We start from the raw sequence: 24,714 nt of genomic DNA, 5'->3' as shown, positions 1-24,714 counted from the left end.
TGCATGTGTATGAGGAGACAGCAGTGCTAGCTGGGAGCTTGGTGTAGACTCAAGGGGTGCTTTTCAAGACAGGAGTTGTGGAGGAGAAGTGAAAAAGAATCAGTCAGGGCTACAGGAGAGGTGGTAAAACAGCAAAACACACAGGCCTCTGCCCTGTTGTAAGGGGCCAGGCAGGTCAGATTAGGGGTGAACACACAAACAAGCCATTTGTGTCAACAGAAAAGACAAAAAGGTGGTGAATGTGTTTCTACCTCTCCTTTTTCTAGAGGAAGCATCCCCATTTTTATGCCTGGGTTTAAGAGTTAGAGTAATATTTTTTTTTCCTGTAATAACAGTGTAAAGAGCTGAAAACAAAGGTGTAGTCTGATAAACCCTAGGGCCTGAAGTACACTGCTGGGAACAGTTAGAAGTGGGTTCCCGTAGGCTCAGAAAACTGGCCAAGGATCTGCTTGCAACCACTCCCTAAGGAAGGTGATTGTGAAGGAAACTGGGAAGGTAGAGGCATTTTTCAGCACATTCGTCTTACTGTGACAGAAAGGAGAAAACTCAGAATGGGACTTTTCAAATCCCAGGGCAGGTTGGGAAGATAAATTATAGTTGGCTGCCTCCCACTGCCTGAAAGGATCTGTGTGCTCTGCACTTTCTTAGAGTTTGAACAGGCAGTTTCCTTGTTTTAGACATGATATATATTACAGGAATCCCTCTGGGTGACAGAGGGTTGCAGTGGGCAGTGGAAAACACAGGCATGCCTCTGTGATTCAGAAATAACTTTCTGCCTCCATTGGGAGCAGGCTTAGAGGTGTTTGAGTTACATTCCATTTGTCAGTGAGAGCGTGGCATTCCCCCTGTGCTCGTGACATTTTCTTTAAAGAAGAGTGGAAATGCCAGGAAAGGAGGGCTACCTCATTTGGACTATATCAGCCTATTACTCTGTGAACTGCCCTTGACAATAAAACTTTGAATAAAGGCCTCAGAAAAAGGTGATGGGAGGGGAGAGAGAAGTACCATACCTGATATTAGACCCCAAGCAAGTGGCTATATTGTGGCCTCAGCAGCTGACCTCTGACTGGGCTGTCGGGAATTATAAGGAATTCTCCTCACCACCAGCTTTTGTCCTGCTTATAACTGCCACTGTCCTACCTTTTATTGCAGCCATTCTTCATCAGCAGAAAGACTAGGAGATGATATGAAGATTGTAGATGATGTCATTTGTATCAAAGCTTCCCCTCCTTTCTTTTCACCCTCTCCTTGCCCCTTCTTCTGCATACACTCCATTCTTCTTGGGTTTTGTTCCTGTTTCCAGACCAGTCATCACTTCACCCAGCTCAAAAGTGATTGCTTTAATAATATTATGGCCCCTCCATTTTCATGTGTCAGTGGCCCAAGTGGTATGTTGCTCATAACCAAAGCAGGGAGAGATTTCTATTTTCACTCTTGAAAAGGCCACAGAAAATACATAGGATAGATTCCCAGACAAGCTTTTATTGCTGCAGCGTAGCTTGCAGACACAGTCCGTTTGAAGGAAAGCTTTACCAACAAGACCTGGCTGTTGTTTTTCCTTCTCTGCATTTATTCAAAGTGCAGAACTGCTTATATAACACAAAGATAGGAATGAAAGAAAAAGAGTATGTGTAGAATTTACCAGCTGTTTAAATCTTATTGTTACCTTCTGTATTGATCAAATCTGTTGCTTCTTAATTGGATATTGACTGTTGTGAGGCAAATAAGCCAAGCTGTCAGAGAAGGCAGGGATGGGGCATGAGGTTTATCTTAATGGTGTGTTGATCATGACTAGTCTATAAAAGCCAGTGGGAGAGGAGTTCATTAAACCAGCCTGCAATTGCTTTAAAAAAATATGCTCTGAGTCAAGATGATAAATCATATATGTGACACCGCAATCAGAGAAAATGTGCATTGTTGCTCTGGTATTTACAACACTGAAGCTTGAAATAAGCAGATGCATTGAAACAAATTCATTAGGGACAGTGATTTGTTTGGTCTGTGAGCCTTAGCTAACTGTAACCAACATTTGAGGATGGGTTTTTCCTTTTTTTTTTTCTTCATTGGTGTTGTGTTTTGTTTTGTTTTGCTGCCTGCCTGCTTCTTTTCTGGCAGACTGATTTGAAAAGTGTGCTTATTTTTTGCACGGGAGTCTCTCATAGTCTCTCATCTGTGCTGGGGTCCCTTGTAGGAACGGCAGCAGTGAGAAGGGATAGTTGAGCTACCTGACAGGGAACCACATAGAATCCTTTGGAAAACGCTTTTATCTCATAATAAACAGGGAAGGTGAATAGAGAGGGAGAGCTTATCGGCTACACTGGTGTGAGCTACCCATTATAACAATGGAATCTGCTGGGAAGCCTGTAGTATATTTTCATTTCTTTCCTAGCCATATTTTAGGGTGCTTATTGAATATGTTGCAATAACTGTCAAGCATGGTCCATTAGTGACTCTGGATTGTGTCTGTCGTGAATAGGAAGGGAGATGAGTAGGATAGTCTGACTTTCATGAAGGTGCCACGCAACTGTGTCTTGTCAAAGAAGTGTTTAAAAGGGCAATAAACAAAGCTTGTTTCAAATTATGTCTGTGTTATGTGTTTGTTATATTTATTTTTTGACAATTCGGAACTGATTATTAAGAATTTATGATATGGGTAAAGGTTTGTGCAGTTTGAAAAATTAGCTTTTGTGGCAGCCACGTGAACACTTCTCATGTATCACCATGCAGTGAACTGTCAGGAAGAGGGTAGTGCAGTCCCACAGAAGCTGGTAAAGCTGCAGAAACTGCCTGGTTATTAGCAAACAGAGGAAGGAAAAAGGTACTCCAGTCTGGAATGCAGTGGGAAAATGAGATGTAATGGCGCATTTTCATTTGACAACTAAGACAGTTCCCTGCTTGAGCAACTGGATTGAGTCTGGACCACCTTCACTTGCTTGTGGGCCCAAGTCGTTTAACATCTCAATCCTTCCTCTCCTCTTCCTAGACAAATTAGAAGAGTTGTCCAGAGCGGTAGACACCACTATTTTCGCTTCAGTTTCTCTTTCTGGAGATATTGTGGAACTGAAGGCGATCATCAGCGTTTCCTAAGTATTTTCTGACTGTAGTAGGCGTGGCTATAAATATACAGTGTTGCGAGCTGTATAGAAAGAAAACTCCAATTTTGCCTGGCAGGATAAGTCCAGCAGGAAATTAGCGTTCTTCCATAAAGTATATGAAACAAAACTGAAGGCAGTGGGGGAAGGTGTTTGAGTCCAGAAATCGGAATCCTTATTTTCTGGGGTAGACGTTTTGAGTGACTTTTAAACGCAGTAGGATGAAAATTATGACTTTAGCAGGCACTAGGTTAGTACTGTTATTAATATTTCCTTTTTATTTACTTACGATGTTATTTATATTGTAATAGAATTTGAAGCTTGCATTTTATATATAAACCGTGAAAAATTTTATACTGTGAAATTCTAAGTGAAAAATTGAATACATAAAGCTGGACTATTCTGAGCCATAGCCCTTATAAGACAAGCATTATTCAAAAAAAGAAAAGATCCATAAATAACCATTTATCAGATTTTGAGGCAGAATTGTTTGGATTTTTTAGTGTGCTTCAGTTATGCAAGAAAATGAGCGTGACATTCTTTTGTTACTTTGATGAGGATAATTTCAGAAACATTGTTCTGTTCCACAGATTGGCGCGTTCTCCTTCTTTGTTGTAATGCATCTTTCTCGGGCAGCCTTTTTTCAGCAAAACTACCTGTTTTCTAGGAGTTTTTACACCTGTTCAGAAAGGGACGATGAGGAGATGTGGGTTGTGTTTGTTTAGAATAGCAGGTTTGACCTGATGACTATTTATTTTTTAAACTCAGAGGGTATTTCTTTTATCAGCACAATGGAGAATATCGCAGGATATTCTGAATGATGCATTTTCTCTGGTTTTAATCACAGCAGGCAGATCATTGGCTGCTGAAGGCATTTCCATACCAAACCTTTTCCTAAACATGTGGGCTCGAATTGCTTTTCTAATGCAGTATGCCATTAGTGCTGTTGCGATCAGATTTTGTATTCATTTTTGAAATAGCAACTGAAATTAGAACAAAGGTTAGAGTTTGGGTCTAGATTAATCACTATCTATCATGGGCATAGCACAGTAAAGCATAAGCAGTTCTTACCAATATATTCACCAGCTTCTCTTGCCAAGGATGCCTGCAGGGAATTGAACCTCAGTCTCTGCTTGGGGACTACATCTTTTCAGGGACATCTTTGCTCCTTCTTAGTGTCCATAGAGCTTCACTCACCATGAAAGGGACTCCACAACTGTGGAGTTTGTACTGTAATATATAGGAGCCAGGAGTAGCTGAGTGCCAGGGAGAGATTTCAAGGAAGTTTGTGGGTAGATCCGAGGAAGCAAAATGGCACAAGCCTGTCACCAGTGTTACGCCCTCTGCTTAAGACCTGGGAAGAGCCACACATGCAATCCCAAGGTTTTGCTCATCATGCTGATATTGTTTCACTGCTTTCTATCCATTGGTGACTTCTTCCAGTGTAGGCACTACCTCAGTTCTAACTTAAATAATGGTTGGAGATGTGCATGTGTGTGTTTGTATGTGTGTTCATGTATGCATTGGGATGTCATGTGTGGGAAGAGGAGAGAAGGCAGCAAAAGAATTCAGCAAAAGCCCTTCGGGTTTTGCTCTGCATACTTAATAAAGAAGTTATTAGAGGGTATATTCCCAGTTTCTTTTTAGCTTTGTAGATCACCTTCTGCAGACAGATTGTCTCGTGGACCACTTCCCCTCCCCTTGGAGATCAAATAACATTCCTGTGGTGACTACAGCAGTTGCTTACATGGAAAAATAACATTAGGAAAGTATTTAATGTATTTTTAGCTGTCTTTAAATGCATTTTAGCAGCTGGAAACAAGGGGAGTTCGTAGCACGTGACCTGCAAGCTCTCCATAGACCACCATCAAGTATTCAGAGAGCCTCTACTGGCAGAGAGACTTAGGGCTGGGAAATATTGGGTAGGGTGGTCACCTCTAACCTGGTGTAGTTGCAGGAGGTCAGGCAAAAGGGACAGCCTCGATTTTAGTGGGATGTAAACGATAACGGTATGATAAACAACCTGTGTGATTTTTTTTTAGGTCTTTTGTTGTCACTAATCTGAGTTTTGAGAGATTTTATGAAACATTGTTTTGACATGTTTCAGAATACCTGGGACGTTTTCTAAAAGCTTGCAAAGATTCTAGAGGCTTAGAGTGGCAAAATATTACAATTGTAGAGATTTATGTATGGAATGCAGCTGAGAGAGGCAATAAGTTAATAAATACCACTTATTCCATCACACCCCAAATCAGGAAAATCCTGAAGTCCCTGTGAAGCACAAACATCTTGTAGAACATTAGTAGCAGCTTTCACTGAGGGATGGCTTTCCCCAAGCTGGGGGCTCACTTGCTCCTACAGCTGTCTGGTTGCCGAACCAGGGACGTCCTCTCTGAATCATTATCCCTGGCCCTGCTTTGCTCCCAGTGTGGAGCCACAACTTGGCACTCTGACATTAGGCTCCCCTGCTGTCCAGCCCACAGTGAGTATGTTGACATTTCTGGGAAGAATATGCTCAACAGATGGAAGTTTAGTACTATTTTTAACGTTGCTGGTGCAGTGAATGTGGAAAGCATGATAATTGATTATATGGGACAACAGAAATGCACAGGAACTAGAATTTCAAGGATTAGGATCTCCCTGAGGATTTCCTTCGAGCTTCAGTGAAGGGAGAGATAACCTTTGTGGTGGAAACGGAAACACAGCTTTCTGTTCCCATCTGTGGCCAGCCTCCAGAGACAATAGTATTAAGGGTGATGTGAACTTCCTCTGTTCATCGCTGCAGGACGGGAGCCTTGATACAGTTCTGTGTGCAATGCTGTTCAATTTTTCACAGCTTTTTTTTTGTCCTGCCAGAGATGTTCAACTAATGCCTCCTTTCACCATGTCTGGGGTAGCAGTTCTGTGTTTCATCTGTTTTAAAGGACATTTATGGAAATTAGGTGCGAATTTTATCCTGAGTAAGCAGGCTAATATTCTGTCACTCTGCATTACTCAAGTGGCCATTGCTCTTAGAAAAGAGATGTTAGGTATTTTCAGTTAAGTGTCGTTAAACTTTTGTGGACCAAGCAGTAGGATTTCATTGCAAATGCATTGTCCTATTTTAGTGGAAGCTTTGCATTAACAAGTTCCATCCTAATAAATTATTCCGTTCAACCTGCTTTGTGACTTATACTATCATAAGATCCTGCCCTTAACATTAAAATGTAAGCACAGATTTCCTCTCCCAAGGCTGAGGCTGCATGAAAAGAGGCTAAGAAATCCTGTGTCTGGATAAAGATAATTTTTCTCTGAGAATAAGAAGAAACAAATATCCATGCAGTTTGGAGAGGAGTAAATTTTGATGTAGAATGTTATTCCTCCATCTTGTTAAAAAAAGGAATGTTGACTTATACAGTCTGTTTCCAAACTATTGGCATCTTTCACAAAGGTAGGCTGACTGGCTTATGAACAGATAACACAGTTTGTGAAGCCAAAGGTAGTCGTCATCAACCACTTATTAATGAGTATTCATATCTCTGAACATCAAATGCTGTCATTTTTTTCAGAGAGGTCCTTTCAGATCCTTTTTTCGGTTCTTTTTCTTCATTTTTTTTCCTTACTCTCCTGTCATTTTCCTTCAAAGCTCAGTGGTAGAAAGCAGAGAGGAAAGGGACCTGGGAAAGGAGATATTTTCATCTGCCCAGCTTCCCCAATGTCAGGAGCTACTCTGAGCATGTCATTCCTGACAGATGTTTGCCTAATCTGCTCCTAAAAAACTCCAGTGATGGGGCTTTGACAGTCTCCTTAGGCAATCTGCTCCATTGCTCTCTGTACCTATCGTTAAGAAGGGCTTCTTTATATCTAAGCTGTAATTAAAGGCCACGATTTCCCATGCAACCCGTCATCAGGCTGACCTTACTTGTAGCCAAGCCAGCTACACCAAGTCGACTGCATTTTCCTTGCAAGATCTTCCTTGCCAACACTGCTCCTTGGGTAACATGCTCTATTCTCCAGGAGTAGCCAGGGCAGTGAAGTACTACTGGTTTTGTCGTATCCAGCCCATCGTCCGATGGACCGGCGCGGGGCAGGTTTCGCTCTCGGATCCCATGCAGCTGACAGGAAAGTGGCTACCTGCCAGCAGAGGCTATTGAATTAGGAGATTCAGTAAATCCCAGGAGAGGTGCTGCCACAGTGAAGTTGCAGCAGTTTTATGCTGATAAAACTAGCGGGGCTCGCCATGGTCCCAGGCCTCAGAACAGGAGCTGGAGCCTTTTTTGTTCTGGAAGAAAATGTGCTGTGAGAGCAGTTCTACCTTATGTTCCACATATGCAATCCATTGCATCTCACACTTGGACATACATTGTTTTTTGATGAGAGTATTTCTATAACAATTTTAGCAGTTTAAAAGCATTTAAAAAACCCAGAGACTTAACAGGTTTGGCTTGGTTTTTTTTTTTGAAGTTGCTTCTGCTTAAACAGTAGCAGGTGAAAAACATCCCTTGGCAGTCAGGCCTGATGGAGAAGGTGTAGATAACCAGCCTGCTGTGAGTGAGGTCGAGATGCTGGGGAGCTGAGGCAGTAGCTTACTGGTGTGCGGCAATGATTGAGAGTAAGTCAGTGTAGATACAGGCATATCACAGTATTGCCGTGGCAAGATAAACTCTGAGCCATATTTTTAGTATGCTTAGAACAGTGCCGAATGTTGTAAGAGTGCTTCCTTTTGCAAATTATTTATAATTGGAAGATGGTAGTAATGAATTCATGTAAAGCAATTGAAGAATTAGCCGTGACTGCTGAGAACAGGTAATTTTTACAATAGAAAGCAGTTAGCTGAGCTAGGTTTACTTTTGCTGCTCAAGTAAATGATAGCATTATGTAGCTAAACTGGTTTTGAGACTAGGAATTTTTGGGAGACATCCAAAATTAAATAAAATAAGATTTGGATCAGTGAAGGGGGGCATGTTGCCATCAGCAGGAGTGAATAGCTTTTGTATAACTGGCAATTTTGGTAAGCGGGTCAAGGTCGGTAGGGTTTGTCTCTATATTTTGACACCCGCAGCACAAACACCCTGATATCCATTTCATTTTACAAGGTGTGTGCGTGCACTGAGATAATACTTCAGGGTCACTGGCAGGTTACAATGTGCCAGCCATCACGTGCCTGATGTCTAGAATAGTGCCAAGATACAGTTTCAAGGGTCTGGGGGCACTGATAGCATTCAGAGCCCTACATAACACCTGTGTCCCACGCAACGTCTCACCAGTTCGCTGTCACTGAGCATTCCTGTTGGCACCTGTGATCCCAAGCTGACAGGTCTGTTTCTGTTTGTGCAAGGCATTTTTGAGGCATTCACCCCCCACTTGTCTTCTAGATGACCTGGAAGGGCTTCAGTGAGTTGCCCATATTGCTTCTCCATATTGAAGAAGAAAGGACAAAGTTTGTTTTCAAAATAAGATTTTTTTTAAAAAAAAAGAACCAACATGGTCAAATTTGGACTTTGTGTTCCAGACAGCATGGGAGGTAGGTTTACTGTGTGGGCAAGGTTTCAGTTTCAAACTAATAATTAGAAGAATACATTTAAACCTTTGTCAATATAATAGTGATTTCAGGTGCTCAGGCATGCTCTGCCTCTTCCTTGTGGTTTGAAGGAAAAATTTTAAGCATTTTCCACCCTGCAGCTCTTGAGGGCAGTGAAGGAAAATACCTATAAACTGCTATGAAGCGTACAAAATAAAACACATTTCCCACTTCCTGCTTCTTGTAATAATCATCAGCTGTAGGTACTAAAACATTTTGGACAAACCTTACACTTAAAAAATAGTTTTTTCTGTTGAGCAGAGTTTGTTCACACCCTGTGGCAGAGAAGCAGAGGCCCAGGTTGACGCTCGCTGAACTCCATGTGCTTTCAATGAGGTGCACATTTTCCTAAAAGTCCCCAGTGCTGTTAATCGGCAGCCCCCCTTTCCCACCCCGTTTCCCTGGGGACAGGCAGAAGCCTATTTGAAGGCAAACAAGCCGTAGAGCCTACAAGGTGTAAATATCTTTCATAAATGCCAACACTGAAAAAGCCTGGGTGCCGGGAGTGTGACACACGACGACAGGCAGTTCACGCCACGCGAAGGGGGAGCCATGTGCCAGCATTGCCGCAGCCGCTGAGATGCGCGTGTTTTGCGCCCAGGCATCCCTGGACCCCTGCACCCCACGTACAGGAGGGACGCAGGGCAGCTGGAGAGACGGGGAGCAGGACTACCCACTCCTCACCCCGTCTCCTTCTCCCACTCCCTTCGTCCCCCGCCCCCTGTCACCCCCCCTCTGCTCTCCTCCTCTCCCTGGCTTCTTTGGGCAGGGGCTGATTTAAATAGGTTGGCAGGGAGCCAGGAGCTCATCATTTTAATGCAGTGTAAAATGGAATGTACATAATTATATGCAAGCCATATGTGAGGGAGACAGCTCAGCTGTGAATTTCGGGAGGCTGCGAGAGGGAGAGAGCGAACAGTCAGGGATCAGATGAGATGGAGCGGAACGGAGTGCAAGTGTCACCCAAATGAACAGTGTAATGAGTGTATTGCTGACACTCCTCCTTTCACCTGCTTCTCCTTTTTGCTTTAACTCAAAAGCAGAAAACACTGCCGATGAGAAGGGAAAAATACTATGTGCAAGCAGGATTGCTAATGGGCTCTGGTAATGTCTCCATTGAAACTTCAGCTTTCTTAATTAACAGTGTAGTTCCAAATAACTGGTAACTTTTAATGTGTCTTCATCATTAAATATTTTGACCGCATTTGACTGAAGGATCATTGTTCTCTCTAGGTGATTGCTCCTTTCAAAGCTTCACTTAAACATGGAGAGGAAATTCATTTATCTATAATACTATTATATGAAAATTACGAATATATAAGCTTATTTATTTTTTTTGGCCTTGCTGTTAAACTGAAAATAAATGTGCAATATATAGGGATTGCTTAAGCATGTCAGAAAGTTTAATTGAGTACATATGTGATGTAATCCTGAAAAATGCAATGGAGTAAATTGAAACCCTGAGTTACTCACAGTTTCCAGCTCAAATATTTCATTTTGGATTTGTCTTTTGTTGTTCTAATTATTTACAGTGCAATGAATTTGCATGTTCAACCTAAGCTGTGTAAGAAAACAGCATCCCAAGTTCTCGTATCTAAAAGATGTACTGCGTATTTAAACAAACTTTTAAATAATGTTGTATTTTGGGATTCCCGTCTGTCTTAATGATCTGAGCTGTTATGCTTTTAGCTATTTTTTTTCCTTCCATTATTTGTAAGTCCCTAAATAGGCCATTATATTTCCCTTCAGGCTAGAGATGAAGATGGACATGCTGAAAATTTTCCCCAGCAGCACTATGCTAAGGAAACTCCAAGACTTGCCTTCAAGAATAACTGCGAACTACTTGTAAGAATAACATACTTACAACAAGTCTAGATTGTTACTTTAGCACAGTGAAAACAGTTTTTTTAAAGGCTTTTGTTCATTATGACATACATTATGAAATATGATAGTGCTTTTTTTTGTCTGTTTAGTGTTCTGATGCTAGTTTTGCTATCCATGAACAATTTAACATCTCAAATTGCTTGAAAAATCTCATATAGTTGATGACAGCATGTGAATGGCCTGATCGTACTACCTAGTCTCGCGCGGTAAATCAGGGAGAGCTGTACAGGCAGTGGCTGGTGATGCATGGAAAGGACCCCTCCCCTCCCCTCGAGGCACCTCAAAACTCACTCTCCCATCCACTTTTTAACTCTGCCTTGGTTTTGGGCAGCAGTGCTGTGTTTCATTCTGCAGTACGCCCTTTACAGCTCACTATTCTATCCCTTCCTAGCTGCATGCAAGCAGATGCGTCCTTTCCCCACCTCTCCTTTCTCCTCTCCTCTCCTCTCTCCTCTCCTTTCTCCTCTCCTTTCCTCTCCTCTCCAGAAAAATCAAAAGCCAGGAAAGCACGTACAGGGAGCCTGAAGTGTTTACAAGCCAGAAGAGAGATGTTATCAGCTGTGAAAGGATCTCCGTTCCAAGGCAGGGTTAATTCGCTGTTCATTTTAGCATTTGCAGCTAGGCAAGATTAAAAGCAAGCAGGAATGCCTATTATATTTCTATTAAATGAATCTGTTGGGACCTAATGTTCTCAATTAGCTAGCGAAAATGAGTGTTCCACAATGAATTTTTCTGTTTGTCTAAAGTAAACAGAGAAAGAGTTGTAATACATTTAAGAAAGATTCACGCATGGCTTTTGAAAAGGGAGTTTTAGATGATAGATCTCTCCCTTGCATTCACCTTTCTTCTCAGCCACACTTCAGTAAAATGTATCGTTTGGCTAAATGGAAATATTTGTGGAGAGCTGGAACACAGGGTTGTATTTTGAAACGACACCACTTTTTTTCCTCCATATAACTACAGAAGCGAGAGTGGCAGTGGATGAACAAGCTGCGTTTCCTCTGCATTAAAACCCATATCTGCCTTCCTTGTAGAGGGTACAGGGCTAAATGCTAATCTTAGTGTCCCAAGTGCAACATCCAGTGAAATTGAGCAGATGAGCTGATGGAACCCAGTGCTGAAATTGGCCTTCATAGTAAATCAGTTGATCAGAGAAGCCTAGAGTGGAGGGTAGCAGCCCTGGCACTGGCCAGACCACAAAACATTTTGGCCTCACTACTGGGCTTATAGAGCCACCTACCCCCAAGCATCTCCTGTGCTGAGCCAACCCCTTGGTTAGGTAATGACAACACTTCTTAGAGCCATAGGTGTCACTCGAAAGGGTCAGCGAGTTCGCAGTATAATTCTTACCAGCAAAAAGCAATGTAAACCTTAAGAACTGACCTTGTTTACTCTTAAGCCCCTTGCAAAGTTCTTGTTGGTCTCAGGGGCAGCAGGATTATGTTCTGAGGGGAGGAAACCAGACAAACACAACAAGCTATTTCCCAGTGCAGTCACAATCCTTGTGCCAAAGAAGTGAAACTCTTTCTTCAAGGCCATGCTTAATTACTGTGCCACTGGTCAAATCACTCCTGATGAACCATCACAACATATCAAGAAGCCCTTGAAATCAATGAGGCTTCTTGGTGTCAGAGGAGTTCAGGACTAGAGTTGGGCAACAGCATGACATAAAATAAGTCATGTATTATTTCAATTGAAAATCTGCTTTATTTTTAGTGCAAGCTATCAATGAACTAATTAACCCTCTTTGTGCTATTAAAATCCAGCATTCTTTTAAAGCCCAGTTAATTATTCCTCTATGAATATGCATTTAAGTTTTTGCTCTATTATGTCACTTCTGTACCTGGCAAAAGCTCAAATCATCCAAGTTAGTCTTTCTTATGCTTTTTTGGACAAGTTTCAGTTCTTGTTTAAGGAAGTAATAAAAGCAATTTGTCATAGTTTTATTTTTCCTGTTCTATTAGAAACAAAAGTGGCAGGGATGTAATTTGTACTCAATTTGTATTGAAAAAAAAGTAGATAAATCATGAATATGTACCTCTGCTATATTTAAAGATGTCTTTTAGGAACTTTCAGTGAAAATACAATGCTGGGCCTAGGCTTTGGTGGGGAGGGAAGTGGTGTTGTTATTTGTTGAAGAAGCTATGTGCTTTGCAGAGAAGCAATGGTTTTCTTTCTGTATTTTTACTTTATTTGGAAACAATGCTATGTTAAAATATGCTTGAGAGTAAAGTGAATTTTACAGGAAATGGCCATATATACAGCATCATTTTCGTAAAATAGTCAGTATTCCTATGTTTGTGCAAGGAATTGTCTCCTTGGAAGGGAAGAGGGGGGGAAAATGCAAGAGAGGAGTGGGGGCAGCTTGCTTCTGCTAGGAAAATATTTTCCCAATGATAAAACCGTACTCAGAGTCAGACTCTCAGTCAGATGTTGGCTGAGTGAAGACTGAAATTTTTTAAGTGAAAGCGAAACTTGTTTATGCTTTTGAGAATCAGGAAACCCATGGCATTTTCTCAGTGCATTTGAGAGTAAGTACTGTAATAGCTTGTCAGGTGAAATTGGAGGTTTCAGCTCAAGAGTGCTTTCTTTGCTTTAGGGTTTGGCTACCATTTTCCAGGAAGGTTTGTTCCAGCAAGCACAAGCTCCTCTGTTTGGGAAATGCTTGTGCTTGGGAGGTGCTGCTGGGTGGGATCCAGGGTCTGGGGCGCTGTTGCTGGATCTGTGTGCCAGGACTTTCCCACAAAAGCCCTTCTACACCAGCTGAATCTTAACATCTGAGGTCACAGGCGCACATGGTGGATTTTAACTCCTCAGTATTTGGAGGGAATTGAAAGCATAGTAATGTACAGTATTACAAATTTTATGCTTTCTTCATTGCTTACTCCTCAACCAAAGAGAAGTTTTGATTAGTGAGCTATTCATTGTTTTTTTGGTTGTTTTTGAGGGAGAGCTTGATAGGAAATAGGAGGAAGAAAGAGATATGATTCAGGCAAAAGAAACTTCCCCTTCGGATAGTTCTGCATGTGAAGAATCACAGAATCACTAGGTTGTAAAAGACCTCCAGGATCATCGAGTCCAACCATTCCTGTTAACCACTAAACTGTGCCCCTGAGCGCCTCATCCACCTGTCTTTTAAACACCTCCAGGGATGGTGACTCAACCACCTCCCTGGGCAGCCTCTGCCAGTGCCTAATGACCCTTTTTGTGAAAAAAAAATTTCTGATGTCCAGAGCAGCGTCTGGACACTGAGAAGAGTCTGGACACAAAAGAAGCAGTGTCAATGTAAGATTTTGGTTGGTGTATAAAGCTGTTATGCAGTTACAGGATTAGGGTAGGGTGTTAATTTCCAGCATTAAATCCAGATATTTAATGTTGTGTTTCATGGCATTTGTTATAGAAAACAAACTGATTAAGATACTTTAGTCAATGAGGACACTGAATTTTCTTTGTGAACTTCACAGTATTTTTGAGAATCATGTTTTCTTAAGTTTAGCTACCCACAATAAATACTGGGAAGTACATAAAACGTATTTATTTTTAAAGAGCCAGCCCAGCATCATGTCTTGACCGGCTGTCCATTCTTCTCACATTGACGCTGCCTCAGGATTTTAATTTCTTATTCCATGAGTGGCTGGAAGCTTTCCTTTCAGGCGCATCTCTTTGTTTCCAGAAGGAAAAGGCAGAATTTAGTTCTCTGGAAGCTGATTGTCAAGGAGCAATACATTCCAGATAATAGTGGATGTGGGAGAGAGATGGGATTAACTGTGGAGAAAGGGTAGGCTAGAGTGAAAAGGCCAGTGAAAAGCCCACAGCCCTGGCTCTAGATGGCTGAAATTCCTGAGCCATTGCCTAGAGAAAGGAAAAATCCATCTGGCATCTATCCAGGCTAGTCAGGGTAGGAAGAGCTATGCTTGGATGCCTTTGAACAAAAGTGGGAAAGAAAAACCAACAGTTCATCCTTCCCCACCCCCTCACCAGTTACCCAGAATATTGAGTCAAGGTTTCAGATTGGCGTGCAGCTGTATGAGCAAAAGAGGATTTGATGGGTTAAGGAAATTAAACACCAGGTTTCTTTCCAGATCATTTGTTTATGGAGATGATCAGAGTACCACCTACTGCTATGGGATTATATGTAAAGCAAACAAATAATGAAACAAAACATAAACATTCTGGAAAAAAAATTGTTTCCAGTCCCACACCCAGCTGTGTTCCATGATTTTCCTGCAGGAAAATTATGATCTTTTTCTCTTTGAAGTAAAAAAGTCTGCTCATAGTAATTCTGCTCTGGGAGGATAAATTCTTGACTCCGGTATGCAATGAATTAGAAGGGAGTCTTAATGCTTGGAAGCTGTTGTGTAGAAGACACAAAATTCAAACTCACCTATGGCTATTTATCCTTAATCACTAAGAAAAGCAGAGAAAGCTCTGAAAACACATCTACAACTGAAAGCTGAAATGCAGAAACTTTCTCCTACAAGCAGAAGGCCTTTGGGGAGGCTATAGCAAGGCTGAGAGGAGTCAGAGATACACAGCTGATGCTTAGTTTGAATTCATATTGCTTTGCTTTGCTGTTCCAGCCCCAGAGGCAGAGACAAGGAGCATGGCACATGTGGGGTATCCAGGCAGGGCAGTAAGGATGCAGGCAGGTTAACTGCAGCATTGTGGTACTGGAATGTGGGAAAGATTGCGTACCTACAAGACAATTTTAAAAAGCACTGAGAATGTTTGTGATCAGATAAGGCCAGTAGGTTTTGTAGTTGTAGTTAAGTTAAATGTAAATTTGTCTATCGGTATCCTTTAAAGGCCGTGAGAGTTTTGGTTTCAGAAAATGAGATTTGAATTGTTTTTTTAAGGTACCTGGCTTATTTTCTGTGCCACAGCATCAATCAAAACTGCTCCCTGTTGGTGTTTCAATATTGAAAGAAAATATGTGTCAGTCCATTTATAATCACAGTGCCCTCAAAAGAGGACTTGATTAGCAAGAGATAGCTTTGCTCATCCCCTCTCTTGCCTCTCCACCTTTTTTGTCTCCCATGCTGCCTCCTTATTCTTAGCAGAGAAGAGAGAGAAAGCAAAGGCTCTTTCACTTGTAGCTCTCCCTGGCTTTTCTTTCACTGTTAGGTACAAACTGATAGAAGGAGAGGGAGAGCACTTCTTTCATCCTGGTCTAGGGTTTGGGGTGCACAGAGGTTTCATCCAGAAAGCTGGGGTGGGACTGCTGCCCAGGAGAGAGGGAGGTGAGAGCTGTGACACCTCGCAGAACTCCAGGTCATAGGGACTGGTACCTAGGCCTGCCAAGAGTCTAAACCCCACAGCATTGTCTACTGCTGTTGCAGCACCGCTTGACGTTTGCTGTGTCTCACTGCTAGTGCTATTTTTTGGTGGTTTACTGATGGATTTCATCAGTTTCTTGCTCAGTTTGCCACCACAGTCCAAGAGCAACCAATACTGCTCCATCAGCTGCACTGTGGTGCAGGCAGTGATTTAGGGAAATGGTCATGTAAAACCCACAACAGCCGGCGGCGAGCCCACCATTGGTTTCAGGGACTTTGGATCAGGCACAGAAAGCTGTCAGAATGGTAGTTACGGCTCTGGAACAAAAGTATTGAGCAAAGCAATTGTAGCAGTGAATTGATGCTGATGTTCTTAAAACCTCAGTAATCTTGGCCACATGAAATTCAACCTTTCTTAAGACTGAAATAGCAGTGAGGCTTAGGTCATATTGTAGACTAATCGCCTGTAATGTTTCATTTTCAAAATTGAAATTGTTCATGATTTATAGCAGAATATTTAAGAAAGAATTACCCTAAAACCCCACCAAAAAACCTTTTATTCGGTTTCTTTTTAAGCAAGGGCTACAAACCAGGGAAAATTATTGTAGTTCTTTTTGGTTCTTAATTGTTGCCAGGCTGAATGAAAGACGTGTGGTATTCACCTAATGCACACTCCTAAAGACTGTTGAAGTCCACAGACACTGGGCAAACACACTGAAAAAGTGCACTGCTTAGGTAACAGTCAAATTTGCAGTCCCTGGGAGGAGAGGAGAACTCCAACAGCCCTGGCTGACCCTGCAAGGTGGGCACTGATGTAGGCACCTGCAGGGCACTGGCTGGTGCAGCAACTGCACCCCGATAGGCATCTCGCCAGCGTAACGCCAGACCAAATACAGAGCTGCAGCCTGCCAGCCGCCCTGCAATATGCTGTCCCCAGGAAATGATAGGCTCTATGCCTGTCTACACATATCTATTTACTGTTTTTCGAACAAATGTGTTCACTGTCTTGCCCGGCGCATGGGCTGTGTCCTTCTTGCCCTGCTTTTTAATTAAATGTTTTTCTACTCTATAACAGAAGTGAAGGCCATTGCTTGCATTACAGCAGCATGGGCTGGACCTGGGAGGTTTGGGTCCTATTCCTGCAGGCACAGCACGCCTTCCTGGGGGTCTCAAGAGATTTCCTTGGTCCTTCAGGCCTTCTGTTTCCCTTCCTTCATTCTGTACCACCATCTTGATAAAGAAATGTGCTTCTTTTTTCTTGACTCACACCATGTTTAGGACCCCACAACCTCTGATCCAAAACCCAGTGAAATCAATAAGATCCTTCCCTTTAAGTGGGCTCTGAATGACACCCTGTATTCTGTAGATAAGAAAAGGCAAATGGCTGCTTTGAGACATCTTCCCCTTCTCTGGTCAAAAATTGCTGTAGGCCAGCTAACAGCTAATTTTAAGTATAGCAAACATGATCTTTGTTAATAACATTTAAGCTGAAGGCTGCAATCAGAGACCAGGTGTAGGAGCTTGCAGAAAACACAACCCTGTCACAGCAAATCTGAGATAACACCTCTACTGGAAATAAAACCCAAACCTCACTCCTTTTATACTCGGGGTTAGTGAGTGACCGTGACCTACAACGTTAAAGAGGTGGCAGGGGAGCACCATTAACTCTTGAGAACAGCAAAGAGGGTGTCTCTGTCAGTTCCAAGGGATACATAAACACAAGCTATAAAATCCCCAGGAGCAAGGGGAGCAGAGGAGAAGAGAAGGAGATGGGGATAAAAGGAACGAAGCTCCCTCATGGCCAGGGGTGTGGCTTCACGCACAAGGAGATCGGTACCCCTGGTAGATCTGCATAATCTCCGCCTTTTTGGTCCAGTGAACCTAATTAAGGCAGACAATTCAGCAGAAGAGATGAAATAAAAGGTGTGACAGCGAGAGGGTTGGGCAGCATGGGAAGATGAGCAACGGGAATGGGTCAGATCTGGGAATGACCATGACTACTGATGGTGGGTGTTTGGCCTCTCAGAGCTGAGAGCAAGTCATATCCCCTTTCCCGCAGCACTTGCCTCGGGTATGCTAGAAATAGCAAGCAACTTCACCCTGGTGTCTCTAGTTTAGCATTTGCTTTCATACCAATACATGAGCATTATTTTAGGATGTGACAGTTGACACTTTGTGAACACAAGCCTGCCTTTCCTCAGAAGGAGGCATGTTTTCTAGTTTTTAACATCACGGTTATTATTATTTCAAAAGAGAAGCAGAATGCATTTGTTAAAAAGGAAAATAATTAAAACCTCATTACAGCTCCAATTCTGTCATCTTCCTCCTAAGAACAAGCATTAAAATTTTTATTAATAAATGTGCAGTTACTGGTGACCTCTGAATAATTTCTCCAACGTTAAATTCTCCTCATTGCAATGCTGTGTTGTATTCCTCTATTTTCAACTCTTGCTTTCCTCATTTGATGTGTTTACCGAAGTTATAATTTTCATATTAAACATGTTTTCATGGAAAAATTGCTTTTCCAAAAATGATTTTTAAAAAATACTAATGTTTTTATTGATGGGGAATTTAGACAAGTACAAAATTCAGAAACTGTTAGCTGAAACTGCATTTTTAGCAGGCTACTTTTAAAGAACAATTTTAATAAATTTTAAACAAAAAATGCCTGAAAAACATTTTTAGCCATCAAACCTCTATAAAACTGAAAAAAAAAAAGCATGTTTGTATCCCTTGGAAAGAAAACCAGTTGGGAGTCGTGGCTTTGCTTTATGAAACTGGCATTCATAACCCATTTAAATAAAATTCAGACAGTTTTTATGGAACATTAAAGAATAAAGATATGCCTTGTTCCAAAGGAAGTGAAGTGCAGTGCAATAAAATTCATCGGATTTCCTTCCACATAAATTGGAAAAAAAATTTCCAAAGTCGTCACCCTGAGCTATAAATATTTTCTCCTTGGGGTCTGTGCAGGAGATGCAGGTGATTCAGTAGGGCTTGGGGAAAATATCAGGTGGGGCATCCTGGCAGCTACCTGGAAGGAGTCATCCCTTGCTCCGCATCGTGCCACAGCCATACCTGGAGCAGCAGTGTCAGGGCAGACAACTAGCTTTGGTCCCCTGGTGCTCTGGTCCCTCTGACCCTGGCTTTTGCTCATGCAGAGTGTTAATGAGAATGGTTTTTGTCAGGTCTGAAGAGATGGTGATGTAGACCAGCATGACTTTCTGTAACAGTGCAGTTGGTTTATGCCATATCTTGCTGCATGCATTGACCTCTCATTAAAAATAGAAGAGAGTTTGAAGGCACTGATCTTTTTAAGAGCCAACATATAGTGGTAAGTTGGTAAGATTTTGAAAACCAGGAGCCCGTGCTCGTTTATTTCTCAGAGTTAAGATCCAGCCGATGGGGAGGAGGGTTGAAAAGAGCCCGACCACCTTTCAGCTGGACTGCATGGAAGCTTGGGGTTGCTCTGGAATATTGAGCATGTGGCCTCCTCTCTTTGGGAATCTGTAGGACTGTGCAGAGCTTCCAGGAATGACATTCCAAGGAGGCAGATTCATGTCACACAGGTATCACTGAAGAAAATCTGTCTGCAAGGAGTGCATATCTTGTGGCTGTCTGTAGCAGACGCTGTTTTTACATCTCGGTAGTGATGCTGAGATATTGCTTTTGGGATGGGAAAAAACCCTCCAAAATATAAATCCTGCATTTTATTGTAGAAGTTAATACCAATAATTACTTAAAATCTAATGAATTTGAGTTCTCACTTAATTGCTTTTGAGTAGTCCACTTAACTTATTAAAAAGAAGCAAGGACATATTCATTTAATGAGCAGCAGCAGCCTTGGCCTAGCATCTGCCTACATTCTCTTTTCAATTAATCAATTATAGTCCAATGGTGTGTAATTACACATTAAGAAAGTTATTGGATATCGCAGCATGGCTGTCCCAGGGGGCTCATGAATACACTAATATAACACACCTGTAATGACCTGTTCTCAGATCTGCAAATTGCTCCCATTTCTCTCTCTCTCTCATTGCTAAATGAAGATGAGAGCAATTACCATTAACTTTTTGAGTCACATCTAGTCAATGAGAGAGAAAAAAGATTCCTACCAGTATTCATAATAAATCTGCCTGTTGGTACTGATTATTGTAACTGCACCAGGCATCAAGCTGGAAAGTGCATTGGGATTGCATAGGGTCTGGAGTGAGCCCACCCTTCACCCGTAGATGAGAGAAACTGGCAAGCAGGAAAACCTCATCAGATCACATCCATGCATAATTTGCCTGGCTTGGTTTGAAACAAACCAAACTGTGGAACTGATCCCTATGCAGTGGCTCTAAGTGTTTGCATAGCAACTAAGCCGTGTTGCTGTTGTGTTGAGGTTTTTTTCCAAATGCTAGAAAGAACAAAATTTACTATGTAATGGCAGAAAGGCTTTAGTTGTTTGAGAGGATACAATCACCAATGCTCTCATATTAATGCATGACAAATGAAACCATGGAAGGACACTTAGTCTGCATAACGAAGTCTGACAGATTCTAAATTGGTGATTTAGTCAGCTAAAAGGTCCAAAAATGCTCTGCAGAAGTGAGCTTTTGATGGCTTTTTAAGTCAAATCGGGGTTGATAACTGTCAACATTTTTATAAATATTGTCTTACATAGTGTGATTTTGATGTGCTCTTGTCTCTCTCTCTGGGAAGAAGTGTCCCTACACACTTTATTGTTAATGCTTTCCTTTGCAGACTGAGGTCTTTCAGGTGAGTGTACATGCAGATTAACATGCAGCAATTTCTTGAGCACAGCTTTCTTTACAGGCAGGGTCTATTTTGCTTATAGTAATCTGAATTATTTCCATGCTGTACACCTTGCACCAAATTAGCACTAACAACTTCAGTGAAACCTTCATCATGCCAGAAGATACTTCTCAATTTTTAAGGACCATGCATGCCTCCCTGTGATTGATACCCCTCAGTTTAGCACTCCTGTGGGATTCAGGTGGTCAGATGCTCTCAGTTGCACTCACAACGAGGCAATGGATGTTTCAGTCTGGTTTTTGCCTGTGCCACATTTCTTCCCACTTCCACAGCACTCTGTTTTAGGACATGGTTCAATTCATGTGCCTAACTAACATCTTAGTATATGACATCTGGGCTGGACTCTCTTTCTAGGTCCCATTGATAGTTAACAGAGGAAGGCAAGCACTTCTAGAGAGTGATTTACTCAAAGTAATTAGGTGCTAATGTAGGATTGGTTAAACCATGTTTAGCTGTGCCTATGTCTGTTTATTAAGTAGATATGACACCACACATTTACAGTCATCAGCTAAACTGTGTATTTCTTCATATGTCTAAGCTTGCATGTAGAGCCATTCAGTTCAAGCAGGGGGACTGGCTGCTTCTGTGCTTGAAGTTAGGTATCCGCTGACTTTGTGTTTAGATGTCTGGTCTCCAGCTTCGAAATGGGGATGCTGTTATTTAATTGCCTTTGCATGCAGTTTGAGATTGAGATTAAAATGTTAGAAGTGCAAAGCAATATCTATTATTTAATGTTGTGTTATACTCCAAATAGCTAACAACAGCATCCTCGGTATTTGCAGAGAAATTAATTTATTATGAATTATTATCAGAAACAATAAGAGAAAACAGGTTCCGAGATTTACTTTTTAAAAACAATTTGACTGCCCAGGCAATGCATTTAGTAACTGAAGCAAGCAGAGCAATGATCAAAGTGTGCATGTGCACAATGTTGTCAGATTCTGCTCAAGGCACAGCTTTGTTTATGCTTGGGACCAACATTCAGTCCTGTGCTTATTTTTCTTTTTGATCAGTACCTGAATGATCAATTAAAAATGTTTTAAACAGAGAAAGGAATGCACCTGTAGTCCAGAGCTTTAATATACAATACAATATTTGGTTGTACAGGCTAGTTAAATATTCATCCTAAAATACCTGCCGGTTGGCTCTTGAGTTGCGTAGGTTTTGTGTGTCTGATGGGGAGGAGGGTGGTATTTCATTCAGCTGCAAAAATTAGTTTCTAGCTGTATTTTCCACAAGAGGCTGTAACTCTTTGCATGTCACTTTCTTAATTGAGCAATAAACTCTATGTTGTACTAATACTTTTTATTATGAGGAATAAACGTGCTTCTAGACAGGCAGAGGAATAATTGCCCACCTGTGGCCTGTCCTGAATGAACATTGCTGCACATGCCACTGAAATTAATGTCTCCTTAGTTAAGATGGGGAACTAGTCACTTTCTGAGAGACTTTTTTTGTGGTTAGGAAGCTAATGCACAAAATACATTTCCACTTTCTAACAATGTGGATTCCCAACTGCCAAGGGAAGAAAGCACTTGGTGCTCACTCTAGGTTACCAACCCTGTCTCTGTCTTGAGATTCAAACAGCAGCTTTATTTATTAAACACATTAAGCAAAGGGCCAGATTCTGACTTGAAATGGGACTGCTCTTATATCACTTTGGCAATGGAAAGAAGTCTCAAAAGGTGGCGTGCATGTAGGCTCCTTTCTGCTGTTGGAGTAGTGCAAAGGAGCATCAAAGTGGGTGAGAATCGGGCCCAAATGTAGGTTTATGTAATGCCAGAAGGCAGTGCTAGGGCATGGTGCTGGTGAATCCTGTTACAGCTGGCCCAGCACCAAGGGAGACAGGCTAAAGGATGCTGGAAACTAAAAGAGCTAAGAGACTGACTAAGTAGAGAAAAATGGTAAGTGCTTCTCTTGCCAGTTATTGTTCACATTGTATTAATAAATATCTTTGACTATATCTCATGTAAACCACCAGATCCTTCAGTATTCACATTTAAATTGTAACATGGAATGCCATGAGAAAAGCCTGCAGCATGCGGTGCCCCTGCCAGAGCATATGCCTGGGGAGGAACAGTGTCCTCGGCCGGTGCACACATACCCTTACATGCACAGGCGTAGTGCAGGGCCTGGGAAGTGTGTCTGGTCTTATCTTATGTGTATCCTATATCTTCCTTTCTGAGAGATTGCAGGAGGCTGTGCTTTTCTCCCCAGCAGGTGTGCTTGGTGCATTGCCATAGGGCTCTATGCTGTCATCCTTCTTTGTCGCCAGGCTGCACGGATTTAATGAGGAGTTGTAGCTGATGTGCTTGCACAGTCCAGCAGTCCAGCTTTAGGTCTCTTCCTCCAGCCACAAACTAGGGCTAAAAGTCTCCCCAGGAGCGAGGCACAGACAAGGTCTGGATGAGTGAAAGCTGTCCAAAGTTCACACCAGATTAGCTGAAGATCGGTGAAAGGAAATAACCAGAGGGCCTGCCTGCTGACACAACCCCATATAAATGAAGATATTTGCCCACACTGGTTATCAAAATCGTTCCTCAAGGACCTCTCAGCTGCACTAAGTCACCACTCAGCAGCAGTGGAAGAAGTGGTGGCTTCTTTCTCTCCAGGAGCAGAGAGCTTTTCTCTCCACTGCCTTCCTGGTGAGATGTGTCCCTTCGGTGTCCCTGAGCTGCTGTCCCTCTGTGGCCAGCTCAGCACCTAGCCAGGAGATGGGGACTGAGTAGACCACAGCAAGCTGCTTGGGTGAGCTGCAGTACCTTGCAATACTTGGAAAGCCGGCCGTGCTTGCCTCCATCAAATTTACTATAATCCCACCACTGTTTGCCTCCAGCTCAACTGAGTCAGTGTGACTGCAGGGAGGAGTCATCACGTAGATGAGTTTGGACCAGTTTCCCCCCTGTGCTGTTAGAAACACCTGCTGAAAGCAAATCTGATTAACATGATGGGGAAAATAGCTTGTCTGTAAAACACTGAGGATTGTCACTAGTGCAGATACGTTGTGAGCAGAAGTGGAAATGTCACTTTTGAATTTCCGCAAACTGATAAGTGCTGCAGTTCATGGTCTGTGCTGGCTGGCTGTCCCTAGGTGATGAGGTAGCAAAATGCTGTGTGGCCTGGGGAGCCTCTTATTTTCAGAGTCACTTATTGAATATCGGTACCACAGTGCGGTGCCACAACAGGAGTGCTGTGGAGGTACCACATCCCTAGTGTGCAAAGCCCTGGTGCTGCACCAAAATCCGTCTGCATGAATGCAAGTGCCCATGCCAGAGGTATGAGCTGCTGCAGGCATGGGGACCTCCCTGAGCCAAGAGGGTCAGAAAACTGCAAAGATGGTAAATCCAAAATAGCCCGGACCTTGTTGATCCTCCAGGAACTCTGCATAGCACTGTCTTAAAAGATCTACCTGGATTGCAGCACTTGGAAGGCATCGGAAGTGTTGAGATTTCACAGAGTGAGTTTTCTCACTGCTGCTTGTTTTCTGGGTGGGATTTGCTCCTTTTCATGGCTGTAAACACAGTGCCTGTTTGAGCTCTGGGAGGAGCCTGACTCAGAGCAGGTCACCCTGAATTTGAGACAAGTGTTTCATCTGAGTATATATGCTGTGAAAAGCCAGAAATGGAAAAGATCTCCCAGTTACTCCAACCAGTGCTTTGATTCTAACGTGTATCAGTAGCGTGCTGTAGGCTTTCGGGGTGGGGGAGAAAATTGCTCACTATTCTGTAAATGGAGAAGCAGCCGTTATCACGACCTGGTCTGAGACAAACCACAGTCTCTAGAGTGTGTGCTCCCTTTTAGACAAACTCACTCTTCAGTGCAGGCGCTGGGGGCACTTTGAAGCTGTGCCTGGCACCACTGCCAATAAGCAGAGAGAGTGAGGAAAGGAGAGAGAAAAGGGCACAGACTTTTGGTCAGGACAGGGAGGTGATTTCAGGTTCTTGTGACAACATGTGAACCTTCAGTGTTTTCTTGAGCGTGATATACCCTGGAGGGTGGAGGAAATGGTAACGGGTAGAGATGGGGTGAGAGAAGTGAAAACTACCTGCAGATGTGGCATCTAAAAAAATAAAGAGACAAT

At 42.4% G+C, this 24,714-nt stretch overlaps 1 protein-coding gene across 3 annotated transcripts in view; it reads left to right on the top strand.

Moving 5' to 3' along the window:
* LOC138717585 (sine oculis-binding protein homolog) overlaps positions 1–24,714 on the top strand; it is a 120,809-nt gene that overhangs the window by 58,809 nt on the left and 37,286 nt on the right. For 2 of the 3 annotated variants that reach the window (XM_069851112.1, XM_069851114.1), the window contains exon 5: positions 10,402–10,497. The exons of the other annotated variant lie outside the window; for it this stretch is intronic. In XM_069851112.1, coding sequence (XP_069707213.1) covers positions 10,402–10,497 — 96 coding nt within the window. The remainder of the gene's footprint in view (positions 1–10,401; positions 10,498–24,714) is intronic. 3 annotated transcript variants of the gene reach the window in all.

Source organism: Phaenicophaeus curvirostris, chromosome 2, assembly GCF_032191515.1.
Source record: "Phaenicophaeus curvirostris isolate KB17595 chromosome 2, BPBGC_Pcur_1.0, whole genome shotgun sequence".
Taxonomy (NCBI): Eukaryota; Metazoa; Chordata; class Aves; order Cuculiformes; family Cuculidae; genus Phaenicophaeus; species Phaenicophaeus curvirostris.
The sequence above is the reverse complement of the archived record's forward strand: the minus strand, read 5'-3'. Positions and strand labels throughout refer to the sequence as shown.